The 14,208-nt window shown below is 38.9% G+C and overlaps 1 protein-coding gene across 2 annotated transcripts in view; it reads left to right on the forward strand.

The window, feature by feature from the left end:
• glra4a (glycine receptor, alpha 4a) overlaps window positions 1-4,160 on the forward strand; it is a 46,638-nt gene extending 42,478 nt beyond the window's left edge. For both annotated transcript variants that reach the window (XM_082550316.1, XM_082550317.1), the window contains one exon: window positions 3,213-4,160. In XM_082550316.1, coding sequence (XP_082406442.1) covers window positions 3,213-3,506 — 294 coding nt within the window. In that variant the 3' untranslated portion in view covers window positions 3,507-4,160. The remainder of the gene's footprint in view (window positions 1-3,212) is intronic.
• Window positions 4,161-14,208: the final 10,048 nt, after the last annotated feature.

Genomic DNA, 14,208 nt, shown 5'->3' on the forward strand with positions numbered 1-14,208 from the left:
TCAAAACGCCATTTACGTGTGGACGAAAGTGTAAAGTAAAGTGTGCGTGTTAGTCCCCATAGGGAAATAGTTCTTCTGCATTTAACCCATTCACCCAGTGAAGCAGTGGGCAGCCACCAATGCAGCACCCGGGGAGCAGTGTGTAGGGACGGTACCTTACTCAGGGGTACCTCAGGGTAGCCGTTCAGTGGAGTCAAACCACCGACCTTTCGATCATGGGGCCACCACTCTACCTACTGAGCTATCCCTGCCCTAAAGGCCCAAACGCATAGAAAAAAAGCTTCATTTTCAAAAGTACCCGTGTACATTTGGACATACCCTGGATTTTGTTTTTAAACGTTGTTTCTTCTCATGTTTTATTTGGTTCACTGATAGTGGTTTTCAAAAATTCTGAACCCCCCAGTGATTTATTTTTATTTTTATTGTTTGTTTACTACAGAATCATCTGTTTCTGGTGCAGTGGCAGAACAATCACTGCCTGTCATTGTAACCTTTCAGCTGTGTCCTACATATTTTCTGGACACTCTTCTTTCAGTGATACAGTCCATCCATTGACTCGTCCATTTTCTTTCGCTTGTCCAATCCCAGCTCAGTGATGACATATAACACTGAAAATGTATTTCCATTGTAATAGTTTGAAAGATTAGTCCTTACTCAGATGCACATTTTATATTCAATGATTAATGATCTAACTAATTCTGTACCAGTGAGTAAGCATAGTTATTCACGGGTAAAATGACTAACCGATGTAATTAAAGATCATGAAACACATGAAATTTTACTAAAGCAGGAAAAAAAAATAGCTCGCCTGTTCTGATCATTTGTGTTTTTAGACAATAACTTTACTCTCCACAGAGCACAATGTGGTAATCAGAGCGGGTTCAGCTGAAGTTATGCCAGTATAGCTGCTGCGGAGAGTACAAGGCAGAGATAAGCGCCTATTATCTTTAGAGAAATGCACCATTAGACTTTAGCACATGATGTTCTGTATCGTTTAAGGTGGCAGAGGGATAATTAAGCTGTGCTAGAAGAGCAGTGTATTCCCTATCCACCTGTTGCATAGTGCAGTTTACCAGTGCAGTAGCAGAAAGTTGGTCGCAAGGTGTAAGTTTACAGTAAGTTAGTATACTTAGATGTGCACTCTTAGTATCTTTCTGCCAAATCTGTACAGTACTGAGAAACGACATTCAGCAGAGAACCAGAGAGCTGCCGGGGTCAGTGAGAGAGAAACAGAGAGAGGCGGGACACGGGGATCAGAGCTTTCAGGGCCCTTCACACTGACTACTAATCATCCAATTTAGATCCCACATCTTCACTTTCCCCTGCTAAAGTGAATCTCTCAAAGTGTCAGAGGGCTGTCAGAGTTAAGCTGCATGTCTATTAATATTCTCTTCAAAGGGCGGGAACAGTGTCTCAATAACTGTTTAAAAAAAAAAAAGTGCATAGCCATTCATCAAAGCATAATGCCAGATCATGACTTTATTAATATTTTGAGCCATTTTATTAACATTCTGAAAGGTCTGTCATTCTGTAACTTTGAAAAGGGGATAGATGGGGGTTATTATTTTCAGAGTGGCAAAAAGAAGATGCCCTCATTTTCACTTCTTTGGTTGTTTGAATGAAGTAGATTGTTACAGATACTTTTAATCTACTTTAAACTCAACATCTTCAGGGATACGGCAGGCAAATTTTGAAGCTCTTAGGATAATCTGGAAGAAGTCACATTTTTGATAGTCAGCCTATGGACCCAAGCTCTTCTCTCTGTTCCCAGTATCATCATCAAATCCAAATGCATGATTTAATATGAAAATATCATATTTCTGGCAGTATTGTGGGCTCAGTCTATCACCCTACAGTAGACTCTAACTGTGCAAGTGGTCACATGTTACAGCTCTCACACACCAGATGCATAATTTCACTGGACAAATTTGCAACATTTATTTTTTCAGATCAAGCTTGATTTTTTTTCCTTTTCATTTCATGAAAATAAACCGATCTGACCAGTTTAACCACTGCATTTGGCAGCAATTGCACTTGGAGCTTAAAACATACACTGATATTGAATATATGATGATACGGAAATACTAAAATAATACTGGTTTACCTCCAACCCACAGCCAGACGCTGATCCGGGTCAATTAGCTCTTTGGTATCGTTTCTCTGCCTCCTCAGATGTTCCCAATTCTGCCCCACTGACTTCCTGAAATATGTATGAAACATGATACAGCTTCAACTCTGGATCAAACCCTTCTCTTGAGACTGGGATGAACCCAGAATCTCCATTTCTTCCTTTCGTTGTTTAAAAAAAAAAAAAACCAGGACCAGCTTACGATCACTTGATGCAGACTTTTTTGCGGTCTACGTTTTCCGCTACGATGGAACACTTGCTGTGTTTATATACGTTACACTACGAGGTCACATCTGAAGAAGCCCGAAGAATTTTGTGTCGTTTTTTTCACAGTGCACTTGGTGTGTAAAAGCCTTCAGGAGTTGGACTTTGTACCTGCCCGTTTCATATTGCTAGCAGTTATCTCTACTGACTGTCTGCTACCTATGCTGATGCTGATATAACTGTGGCAGCAGAAGCATGCAGCACTACAAAGTAAACTGCTACAGTTTAACAGTTTATTTGTGCTTTCAGATGATTTTCAACCCTCAACCCAGGCATGTTTTTTTTCTTCTTTTTTTTCCCCTGTCTGCTGAATTTTTCTAGTTTTTGAAAAATCACTACTTATTTAGTTTTAAGCGAAACAGATGTTGATGTTTTTTCAGCTCTGAATCTAATGTAACAATGTTGCTTTTCAATACAGTTTTATGTATGTATTGTAAGTTTGCTTGAGTTTTGACTTCTGTTTCTCTTAAATGTAATTCTCCTAAACTTAGGCTGGTGTTATACACTTGGTGACAAATCATCACCGTTTTCAATCTCAAGGTTTTCAATCATTTTTTTCCCCTTCTGTTTAAGCTATTTTATTAAAAAAAAAACAAATGTCAGGAATTTGACAGAACATTTTAGAAAACACAACTTTTTCTTTTTTTCTTTTTGCTATTTGTTGTTTGGGTGATCTCATTCTTACACTGCGCCGCCCTTTTGTGCTACTACACCACAGACGCATTTAAGAATAAGCCACTGAGCGGAAATGTGGAAAGCTGTATGCTAATCCATGTTGACAGCGAGAGGCCAATCTGTTTTTCCCTGCTTGACTCCACAGGAGGAGGAACTGGTGAGGGAGAGCCGCGGTTTTTACTTCCGGGGTTATGGCCTGGGTCACTGCCTGCAGACCAAGGATGGCACTGCTGTGGAAGGAGCCAGCGTGTTCACCCCACCACCACCTCCAATTACCATGTTTGATGGAGAAGTGCTTCACAAGCGTTTCGTGGACCGAGCCAAACGAATTGACACCATATCCAGAGCCGTTTTCCCCCTGAGCTTTCTCATATTTAACATCTTCTACTGGGTCACCTATAAAGTGCTGCGACATGAAGACATCCATGCAAATTTGTAAAACACTCTGCCAGTCTGGGATGTTGTTGTTTGTTTGTTTGTTTGTTTTCTCGAAACCAAAACTGCCTGTCAATCTACATTACAGTGAGGAACCGTGTCAAAAGGCACATCTGCTTCTCAGAACCACTGCTAAAAATAAAAATGTTGTGCTCAGGTGCGTCTTCAGGATCTTGGACATAGAGCAGTCGAGAGAAACTAGATTATGCTGCGTGGTTTCTGGCTGTTGTGTGCATTTCCGTCTTGGATTGATTTGCCTGGATTACAGCAGAGACGAGACACTAACGGTACTTTTGGGTTCATGACCTTTGCTTCAAAAGATGGATAAATGATTTCAGCAAAGTTGGTCCTGGCTGAACAAGACATTCTGACTTGAATTTTGACACTACCCAGCTTTGAATGAATGTTTTTGAAAATATTTTTTTTAAACAACTTTAACAAATGGGTGCAAACAGTACGGGCGGGGAGGGGAAGGGGGTCTTTGATATTTCTGACTATTCAGTACGTGATGATCATTCAGTTTAAGTATCTGTAACAAGAGATTATATATAATGGTGTATATAACAAAGCTGTTCATTATACTGCACAAAGCACAAATATGTATTTCCTTTTGTCTAAATTTAAATAAATTAAATAAATTGTTATTCTGCCAGGAAAACAGAAATGATTCTGCTTCTCTTTAACCTTGGTATTCAAATGATTCGTTTTGGGGGGTTGGAGGGACAATGTAGTCAAAGAAATCAGTCACAGAATAGCTGAATCACACACAATTACTTTTCTATTGCATTCATTTAATAGCAGCCATCAGCTCTGAAACCCCAAGTGGAAAGAAATTTAAAAAAGGTTCTGAATAAAGAATTATTACAAATGTTACAGATGCAAAATCTTAAATTGACATTAAGATTGTTGGAGTTTGATTTGTGATAACATGTCACTTGCATACTAAATCTAGCAGGAACTCACTGAAAGTTTGCATAAGGGCTGCTATCCTCAGGAGTGGTTTGGAAGGTGTGGAAATTCAGGGATGCAGTAGAGGGAGAGCATCGCCAGTGAGGGAGGACGAATGGGTTTTTTAATGGGAAATCAGAGGGTTGTTTTATCAACTAATGAGTTTGAAAAGGGCTTGGTGTTCCACTGCTAATGACAATGAATTCAGAGAGGCAGCCAGAGCCTACTGTCCTTTTGTTGGCAATCCTAATCAACTCCTCTGTATTGTATGGTTCCCCTGGTAATGAAAATGCGTGTGTGAGAATCCTTTAGTGTATGTGTGTGTTTCATCTGCCTGCTCTTATATCAATAGGGTTCTGGGGGGGGGGTTGTGCTTTAAACTTTACTGGGTTAAATATTATCCTATATGTTGCCATTTTTGGAATCAAAATCTAACGTACTGGATGAAAGATTTAAATAAGGAGCTACTGTTATATAAATGTAAAAAGCATTTACACGTTGGACTCTTTGCCTCAGCTTGAAGGACACATACCTTGAAGTCCTTCATACTTGCTTGTGACAGCTTAAATTTCTAAAACAGTCTGCAAGGGCATGCAAATGTCAAAAGTGTTGACTGTTGCATGCCATGGCTAATGCATTTCCCTTTAATCTGAAGCCTTTAGGACATTAGTTTGAGGAAATTTGGGGAAATAAGCTGATTTGCTTTTTTGCCTCTAGTTAATTGAGATTAGAATCCTTCCCATGTCTAACTCTATTTAAACAAAAGTCACAAATTGACACTTTACATCTCATCGGTTTAATCCATGGTGGTTGTGGGTGTTTGTAGTGGATCCCTTGGGTAAGCTAGGAGGGTTTGGACTGTGGGAGTTTACTATGGCTCATTCAATCAGACTGGCATCTGGGGAGTTTGTAATTTCTACGGTTCGGCCCATCTTCTTGTAACTTTAGGCACTCTTGAGAAGTTTTTTGTGTGATGTAAGGTGTGTTTTCCTCCTAGTTAGAGACTGTTGCCATTGATGAGTGCAGTTGCCATGCAGGGCTATGCTCGTAGATGGTGGGTCCACATGAATCCCAAGAAGAAAGCTCCGACAGCAGAACATTGCATTTAAACAAAGTATGAACACCAAGGATTGAGGTAGAGAAAAGTGTCTATTCTGTGGCTGGTTAGTGAGCAGTTGTTAACAGTGGCTAACCTGAAATAGAATATCCTGAGGTATACTGAGCTGCACTTAAAACCACCTTGCAACTGCAGGTTGCTGTCATTGCCTGTAGTTTCCACTGTGTGTGCTGTGCTGTTGATTCCTTTTGGACCATTTTAATGAGGTTTTCTGACAAATAATAATATGGTAGGAAATTTGTGCTGTACTTTTGGTGAGTAAAAATCCAGTGTTTTAACAGTCTAAGGAAACAAAACTAATAAATAAGGAAGACTGAAGAAAGTTTGCATTGTACCCATATGGCTGTTGTTTCCTTTTGCAATTTCCAGTCCAAATATGCTCTGTTTTGGCTGGTCAAAAAACCAGATCTAGTTGCATTCTAATGTAGATCTGTGTAAATTTCAGTGTTCCTGGCTGCAAAAACAACAAACATAGCCAGTTTGCAGAACCGAAAACCAATTTCTCAATACAGACATTCAGATTTTACATTGTTGATCCCCACACAACAAAAGGTCAAATTACATTTTGAAACTCAAAACACTAACCAAAATTTCTCACATCCGAAACAAATAGTATCGCACAGCGTAGCCTCCTTTCATTGTAAGTCAGAGATGGAATCGTTTTGACTCTGAGGGGGGAAAACAGCATATTTGTTACAAAATAAGAAGCTTTTCTAAATCTTCAATTGACTGACACACGCAAAATAGGCCCAGTGATTTCTGGCACACTATGCTCTATTGCCTCTTCGAGAAAACAGCATGTCCGCTCAAAATGTGCATTATTTTGAGGACAGAGGAAGACTGATGGATTCCAATAAAGCAAGATCTTTGCTATGCTGGCTGGATTTGCACCCTAACTTTCATTACACACAAATTCCCAAGAGACTTTAATAAAAACCCTTAACCCATGCACTGCCACAAGGCACCAAAAAGAAAACCAAAGCCATTAAACCAACTGATTTATAAATTAGTCCCAACGGAAGAACGGACCCAAATGAAAACATAAAATATTCATTGTTCCAACCGGATTTACATGCATCCAGTCATGTGCTATGTGTGACTGTTTATTTGAAGGCCTTCTCCAGGGAATGCTCAATGCTGACAAATGACACACATGACTTTAAGCCATGTGATTGTGTATGAATAAACATACAGTGAGCACGGGAGAAAGGAATATGCGTTTGATGGAGCTGCTGGTCATCATGTTCGAGGTATGCCTTTACTGTCTCCCTTGGGAGTGATTAACAGCTTTCCCCCCCTCCCCATTTTCACTGAATGTCAGTAGTGCCAGAGCTAAAACTGAAGAGTGCAACCTAAGACCTGCAATCAATACTCTTCTCTCATAGTATAAGCATTTCACCTGTTCTCTGCAGACAAAATTGTACGTGCCTTTAGTCGTTGGCTCTTCTCTTCAGGTCCTCATTAAAAATGTCTTAGATCAGTTGAGCAAACTGCTGTTTATCTAGTTGGAAAAAATGCTTTAGGAACCATCAAAAATAAACCTAGTGTAGCATAGATAGATGATATAATTTTAATCAGAGCTTATGAGTTAGATCACTGTTGCCAAGCATTTATCACACAAATATACCCCTGCTTGTATAAGAACCTTCATAGCAGAATGCTAGATAAAGAAATATAGCATCTAAGGGGAAAATATTGCCTTCTTTTGACAGTGATGCATTGGTGAGACAATGCTACACGTGTCACCTTTAAATATATGAGAGTAAACAGAGGAAACTGCTGGTTCCACACAACATTATGGCTGCAAATCTTGTGAATGTCACCCAGCATTTGGATAGAGATGTCCTTGCACTTTAAATACACCTTTTTCTTCCCCCATAGGCATACTTGTGAATTCAGTACTATGTAGGTGGTACAATGGTTTCATGCAAATATCCTGTCTTTCCTCTACTGATGATCCATTATACAATGACACACATGCAGCTGGATCTATGTGACTATTTGGTGCCCAGTGCGCTTTTCAGTGTATACGTATTCATTATTCTTTGGGTAGTAGTGCAATCAAAATCCCCCTGACAAACACTTCAAGTGAAGGTTTAATTTCAAATCCTGTGCTTTTTCTGTTTTGTGAAATGCCGCATCCTTTGGAAATAGTGCTTCAGATCTCCTGAAAATCCACGGCAGGTACTCAAGAAATATGATATATGGAAAACGGCTAAAAGGGAGATAAAATAAACAGTGAGTTTATCATCTCCAAGTCTAGACACAGTAACTTCCTTTCAGTCAATACAACATGATACTCAATTTTACTTATATAGTGCCAAATCATCAGAAAAATTGTTTCATGTTCCTTTTATATTGTAAGGTAAAGAAGACTTCCATGAGAAAAAAAACACCTTTTTTGCACCACAGCTTTGTAGCTTTTTTAGGAGCCACTACTTCCACAGCTCGATACACCAAAAAACAGGTGATGTCGTCTTTTGTTAATGAAGAATTTGCAGCCAAATTCTTGAAACTAACTGCTGTAAGTTTAGAAAGCTGTGAAAAGGCACTGGACACAGTGTTGAAGCTTTAGTAAATAATTCAATAGACAAACCCATCAACAACCTTTTCTGCTCTTCTTGCAACAACAATGTTCAGACATTCATCTATACCCTGACATTTTTGCACATTCAAAAAACATGCCTAGCAGACAGCCTTTTAATATTAGCTAGATAGCCAGGCAAACACGTGAAGCTGGAGTCCAGCCCGGTTATATGACTCGACACTAGATGTAGCCATGATTGATGCGTCAGCTGGATCTTTCAAATACAGACAGATAGACATCCAGTCTGCTCATTTTAAACCATTCCTCCAACCTGAGACAAGAAAATATTTCTTCAAGAACACTGCAAAAGACAAAAAAACTATATTTCAAGCAGCACTGAAAAACTCCTCACTGTGTATACTTATACAAGAAATCCCATGTGGTTTCATTTCCACTAATCCCTTGCTGTGCTTCTACATTTCTGTAATTCCAACATCTGAGAGAAGCCCTACAGCTGGGAAGACTGCAGCTCAAGGTTTACATGGATAATGCTTATAGATGTATATGCACACTGCACAGTCTTTGTGTGTGAACAGGAGAAACAAGGAATTAGTCACTTCCCTGTCCCTCTGTAGAGAGAATAGGTACCAACTGAAATGATGTCAACCACAGAATTACTTCACTTTAAAAGATTTTAAAACTCCTGGGGAGAGTTTAGTTGAAGATTGAATTAGGAATGATGCCAGTTCCTCTGCATATTACAGTAGTAATACATGTAATGCAATGTATTGCGTATAAAGTATGTCATCTGTGCAATGCCAGAAAGATTTATGCCAGAAAAGTAACCAGGATTAAGACAGGGGCATAAGGACATGTACATTTGATAAAAGGAGACCAGGGGGGAAGAGAACGGACAGTTTTAGGACTATTAAACCTAGAAATGTGCCTAATGCTAAGAGGTCGGGGTCAAAGATATATATATTTTCAAACCTACTTGGTTTACATCTCAGTACTTGTTTCTGCATTTCCTTGTTTCAGTTATGGCTGTTACTCATTTCCTGTTTTATTTTATTGGTTATTTGCTAGTCTCTTGTTTCAGTAGTGCTTTCTCCCGTCTGATTTTGACTGACTGTCTTCACCTGTGTAATTGCTTTCACTTGTGTCACCAGCTAGTTCCACTTCCCTGATCACCTCACGTGAATAAATAGTCAAGTCCTTCCCCTCAGTCTGTGTCTTGGTGTCAGTTAATTGTTAATGTGGCTCCTCACACTTGTGCTGGTAGTTTAAAATCAAACAGTGGTTAGAGGATCTAAATGCCCTCATGTACGTCATATAGCACTTAATCATGAAGGTTGGAAAGGGGAATGCATATGACTCACAAAGGGAGATTAAATGTTTGCCACACTGAGATAAGTTTGTAATCCCGTGCCATCATAGTTTTTCATCAAACTGGATGGATGATCCAACATAACTCTAACCTTTATTAAGGCTTTCAGTGTCTGACAACAGTTAAATTAAACTAACGATAAAACAACCTTAAACACAACTAAGGCAAACTGGCTTTGTAGTGTCAGTGTCTGTTAAATAAAACACAATGTCGACTCTTGTCTTTTAATTCAACATCTGAAAATTTGCTTTGATCATGTTATTATAACTTTTTGCAGTTTTTTTCAGATATATTTTTCCATTTTCAGGCAACAGTTTCATAAGAATTACATTGTATTACAGCAGCATTATGTTTATATATACAAGGAGAAACAGATACTTCTTTTAAGGGTTCACAGCACATTGTATATTATTGTCCAAAATTGAAAAGACAATATTAATATTTACATGATCTGCATCACTTATGTTACTTATTATTTATGATTATGATTATGAGTTTTGGCCATTTAAGTTTATATTTACATTTCATTACATGTAAACACCATGTGATTAATACAAAAACACTAAAAAAAACTGTGTAGGTTTACAAAGTAATTATGGGATGATCTCCTGTCCTTTTTTAAAAAGGATGGTCTGTTGTATCCTGATGTAATAAATGTAATAAATAAACGATGTAATAAAGGAAGCACCAAAGAACTTTTTCTCATTAGTATTTAGAAAATTTGACTAGCTCATGTTTTGGATGCCATGTAGACACCTCTGGGTCAGTTCACTCAGTTAGAAACCTATCAAAGCTAAATCGATTATTCAACCCCAGCCCAGGTCTGGAACACAAAGCCAGTGCAGAAGTGTTTAAACCTACAGGCAGAGTGCTTTCCTCTGGAAATCTTTCCTGTTTATTCAAAGGACTAACTCTGTGTAGTCCACAGAGAACAAATTAGCTCATTTTTCACAAAAAAACAAACATTGCATTGAGATATTGGTTCTTTTACATACTTAATCCCATTTTCCATAACTTAAAACAAGTTTATAATTATGATCCTCGCATCTTGTTCGTGTTTCACATTGCCTTATTAAGATAAACTAAATGCAAAGAAAAAGGCAGTAAGTACCCACCAACCCACCAACCCAGGGCCGTCTGCCTCCGTTCCACCTCTCCTGCTGCTGTGCAAGTGAACAGAGGATTTTCTCCACCTCCTTCTCTCCCCTGTCTAACAGACACGACTGTCACTGTCATTAATGCCCAAGAGAGTAGGCGAGGGAGACAGTTCGCGTCCTTTTTCCGCTGCTGCTGCTCTGACACAAATCAGAGTTGGAGGTGTTTGGCTCAGAGTGGTGAACTAAGAGGGAAAATAATTATTTTCCTGTGAGACGGTGCATGTGTGAGCACACGCACGTGCCTTCGTGTGTGCGTGAGTGTGTGTTAAGACCGCTAAATGTCTCTTTGGCTTCTCACCAAAGAGATAAAAAATAAAGAGCAAAAGAGACTTACACAGTCATTCGCTGTTCTTAAGGAATGGTCATTCCTTTTATTGCTTCTATTTCTGTGACTCATAGTCAAAGTCGTTGAACACCAGAGACTTTGATACTTTGATTTTGTATGCCAGTGTTTCTAATTCATTTATTTTGTAGACAAGCATAACAGCATGCATACAGAGAAATGCTGGTTTGATGTCACTTTTCAATTAGTTTTGGGGATTACTTTTCACAGTCACGCTGCCAGTTCAGTCAAAACATTTTTTTATCATTGGAAACAGAAAAGACTTTATCCTGAAGGCCGCCTTCTCCTGAGGGCATTTATAAAGTGAACTGTAAGGTTCTTATGAATGGATGATGCAACTTTACTGTTCAATTTAAGAACCTCAAGTTCACTCCGTCTTAGTGCATCAGAAATTTAAAGAGCAGCAGACAAGAGATGCTTCTTGTTCACGCAGTCAAGCAGCTGCGGCGGTCAGTTTTCTTGGGTAAAAGCCTTTTTAAAAACTCTGCAGGTACACTTCTAATCCTGGGGTATTTTTGGAATTTTAGTTGGATCCTTGGGAAACTCTAGACTCACCTGGATCTTCTCTAAAACACTGTAGAAGCACATCTTGTACAAGTACAGTGTTTTCCCTGGTAGCATGCCTTCTGCAGGTTGAGCTCAGGCTGTGGCAGATTCATTGTTATTGCTTATTAATGAGACTATTGTTTTTACAGAACAGAACAGAAGGTCAGGTGAACTCCCCAGCACCTGTGACACAGTCTGAACTGTTGAGGTCATCAGGGCGTTTATCTTTGGGAAAATAAAAACATGTTGGTGTTGATCACCAACAAAATTTAAACTCTTCCAGTGAACTCCAGTCATTTGCATAATTCCTGGCTTTGCAGGCCTTGCAGCAGTCTTTGGAGTTAGCTGTAACTTCTCTCTAACCTGGTGTTTTTATGGTTATGAAGGGGGTTCGCACCTTACTGTACTTTGCTTCTCCATAATTTATGCTGTCTTTAAAACACTGTAAAACTCTCTGGCTTCCCCTGATTAGCCTCCAGGCAAATGCTTATTTCTGTAAGCTGATTAAAAACATGACCTTATATTTTATACTGTACTGTTTAACACTGATTGCACCTGAAATAATGAAGCTAAAACTTATCTGCCCCCAAAAAGACTTTTTAGTAACATATGGATTTAAAGAAATGCATAATTGTAATTATGGGATCTGCCTGTGCTTTAGCTGTGAGGTCGTACTTTTCAGATGATTATTAACCTTTGGATTTGCACACTAACTTTGGTTTCATGGGCATTTGGCTTCGGCACTGTATGTTTTCATGCCCATGGGTCCATGCAGACGTCTGCATGCCTGTATGTTTTCCCACTAAGACTTTCCATTAAAATGAACCAACTGTGACCTGAAGTGGCAGACTTGAAGTGAGTTATTACTTGCTGATGTGTTGCCAACTGTCCTTCTCTCTATACGCGATTAAATATCTTCAAGTCTTTAGACGAGTTTTCTTGAAATTTCTTTAAGCAGTCTTCAGGAGTAGTTCTCCAAGCTTGTTGAAGGATAGTCTTAATGTCTTGCTTGAATGTTGGCCGGCTTTTGTTCCATTTTCTACCAATAATGTTGATTGCACTCTCTGTCGGTAATTCCATGACATGAAAGTGTTTCAAGACCACTTTAATTGTCATGCTGAAAAACGAAGCCATTGCCAATCAGCTGTTTTCCATATCTGAAAATTGCATGCTGTGTGAAAATCTGATGGTACTTTGTTCATATCGACTTTGACAAGATCCCCAACACAACTGGCTGAAATGCAGCCAGCAGCAGCAAACATGACAGAGCCTCCACTGTGTTTTAGAGATGGCTGTTGCCCACCCTCCTGACCTCCACAGACATACTGATGATGATTTGAACCAAAATATTAAAATCTGGATTCAATAAAACCTGTTGCCATTGATTTTTCCATACAATTATATGTGTAATTTTTCATCTCAGCCCTTTCTCCTTGTTTTTCTCTCTTAAGCGTGCCATTGTCAAAACCAGCCTTCATTAATCATCTTAAAATGGTCATGAACAAAGATGGACTAAGAAAATAGTGAAAAGGCTGCCGTTGTCCAAAGAAAACCTTTGAAAGGCCTTCAGAAAGCCTGCAGAGCTACTGCTCAGAATCACAAATTAAAAGAAAGTCTTCTCGTAGGCAAAGAATAAAGAAATGAGGAGTGCTTAGTACTGTTTAACCAAGGACTGAAGATGAACGTTCTCACTGCAAAATGACCCAGGACTGGTCAGTGAAGTTCTTTACTGTTATTGTCTTTGTAATGCAGATGAATAAGGACATCCGGGTGTGCCCACTCACAGTGTCACAGCTGGCCAATTAGAAGTTCCTAATGAACACTCTACTTTTTGTTTTTTTACTCTAATAGTGACCATAATGTAGACAATCATCATTACGGTGGTGATGACTGAGAATATAAACTCATCAGGTTAAGTGCTTACTAAGCTCGCAAGAGGACAGTTTTCCTATAGACTTCTTTACTTCCTTTTTCTTTGCAGTCAGTTGCCCCCTGTTTTTCTTCCAGATAGACTGCAGGTTTAATGCAAGATCACACTTGCTTTTCCCTTACCTGTATCACATGTAGACTCGAAACACCCCAAAAGACACAAGTTTCACAAACAGATAAGCAGGTGATCTTGCTCATTATCACTATATTTCCTTACTTCTGTGAAAAGTTCCTATTGTCATTGTAAATATCTCGAATTTCTAAGGTCTAAAATGGCCCTAATACATACAAATGTATCTTGTAATAAAATAGATACTTCAAATAGATCTACAAATAGCATCATAAAAAAAATGTCCTCCAATTCCTTACTTGAAGGTGGCACCAGCTCTGACAATTCAAAAAGGTCATTTTCTTCTGCACTAATTAACGACGGGGCAAAGAAAAGTTCCTTCCCTAAATATCACATATCCAAACGAATGCCAAACACAGCACGGTAATGAATGCTTGGGATGTCTCTTAAGGTTAGCTTTTCCATCTTCATCTTAGCTGTTTTCAGCAGCAGGTCAAAGGTAATGCTGAATCGCTAAGACCCTGTCAGTGTGCTAATTCTTTGCTTTGTCTCTGCTCTAAATTAGTATGCAGTTTAACTTCAGACCTCTCGAGCAAAATAAGTAGACCCTTTTCTTTTTAAACAATACCACCTTATTGCATATTTTAGCAATATAACAGTTTCTGGACGAGCGTTTAAGTGA

This window comes from Aulonocara stuartgranti, assembly GCF_965226115.1.
Source record: "Aulonocara stuartgranti genome assembly, chromosome: 2".
NCBI classification, from domain to species: Eukaryota; Metazoa; Chordata; class Actinopteri; order Cichliformes; family Cichlidae; genus Aulonocara; species Aulonocara stuartgranti.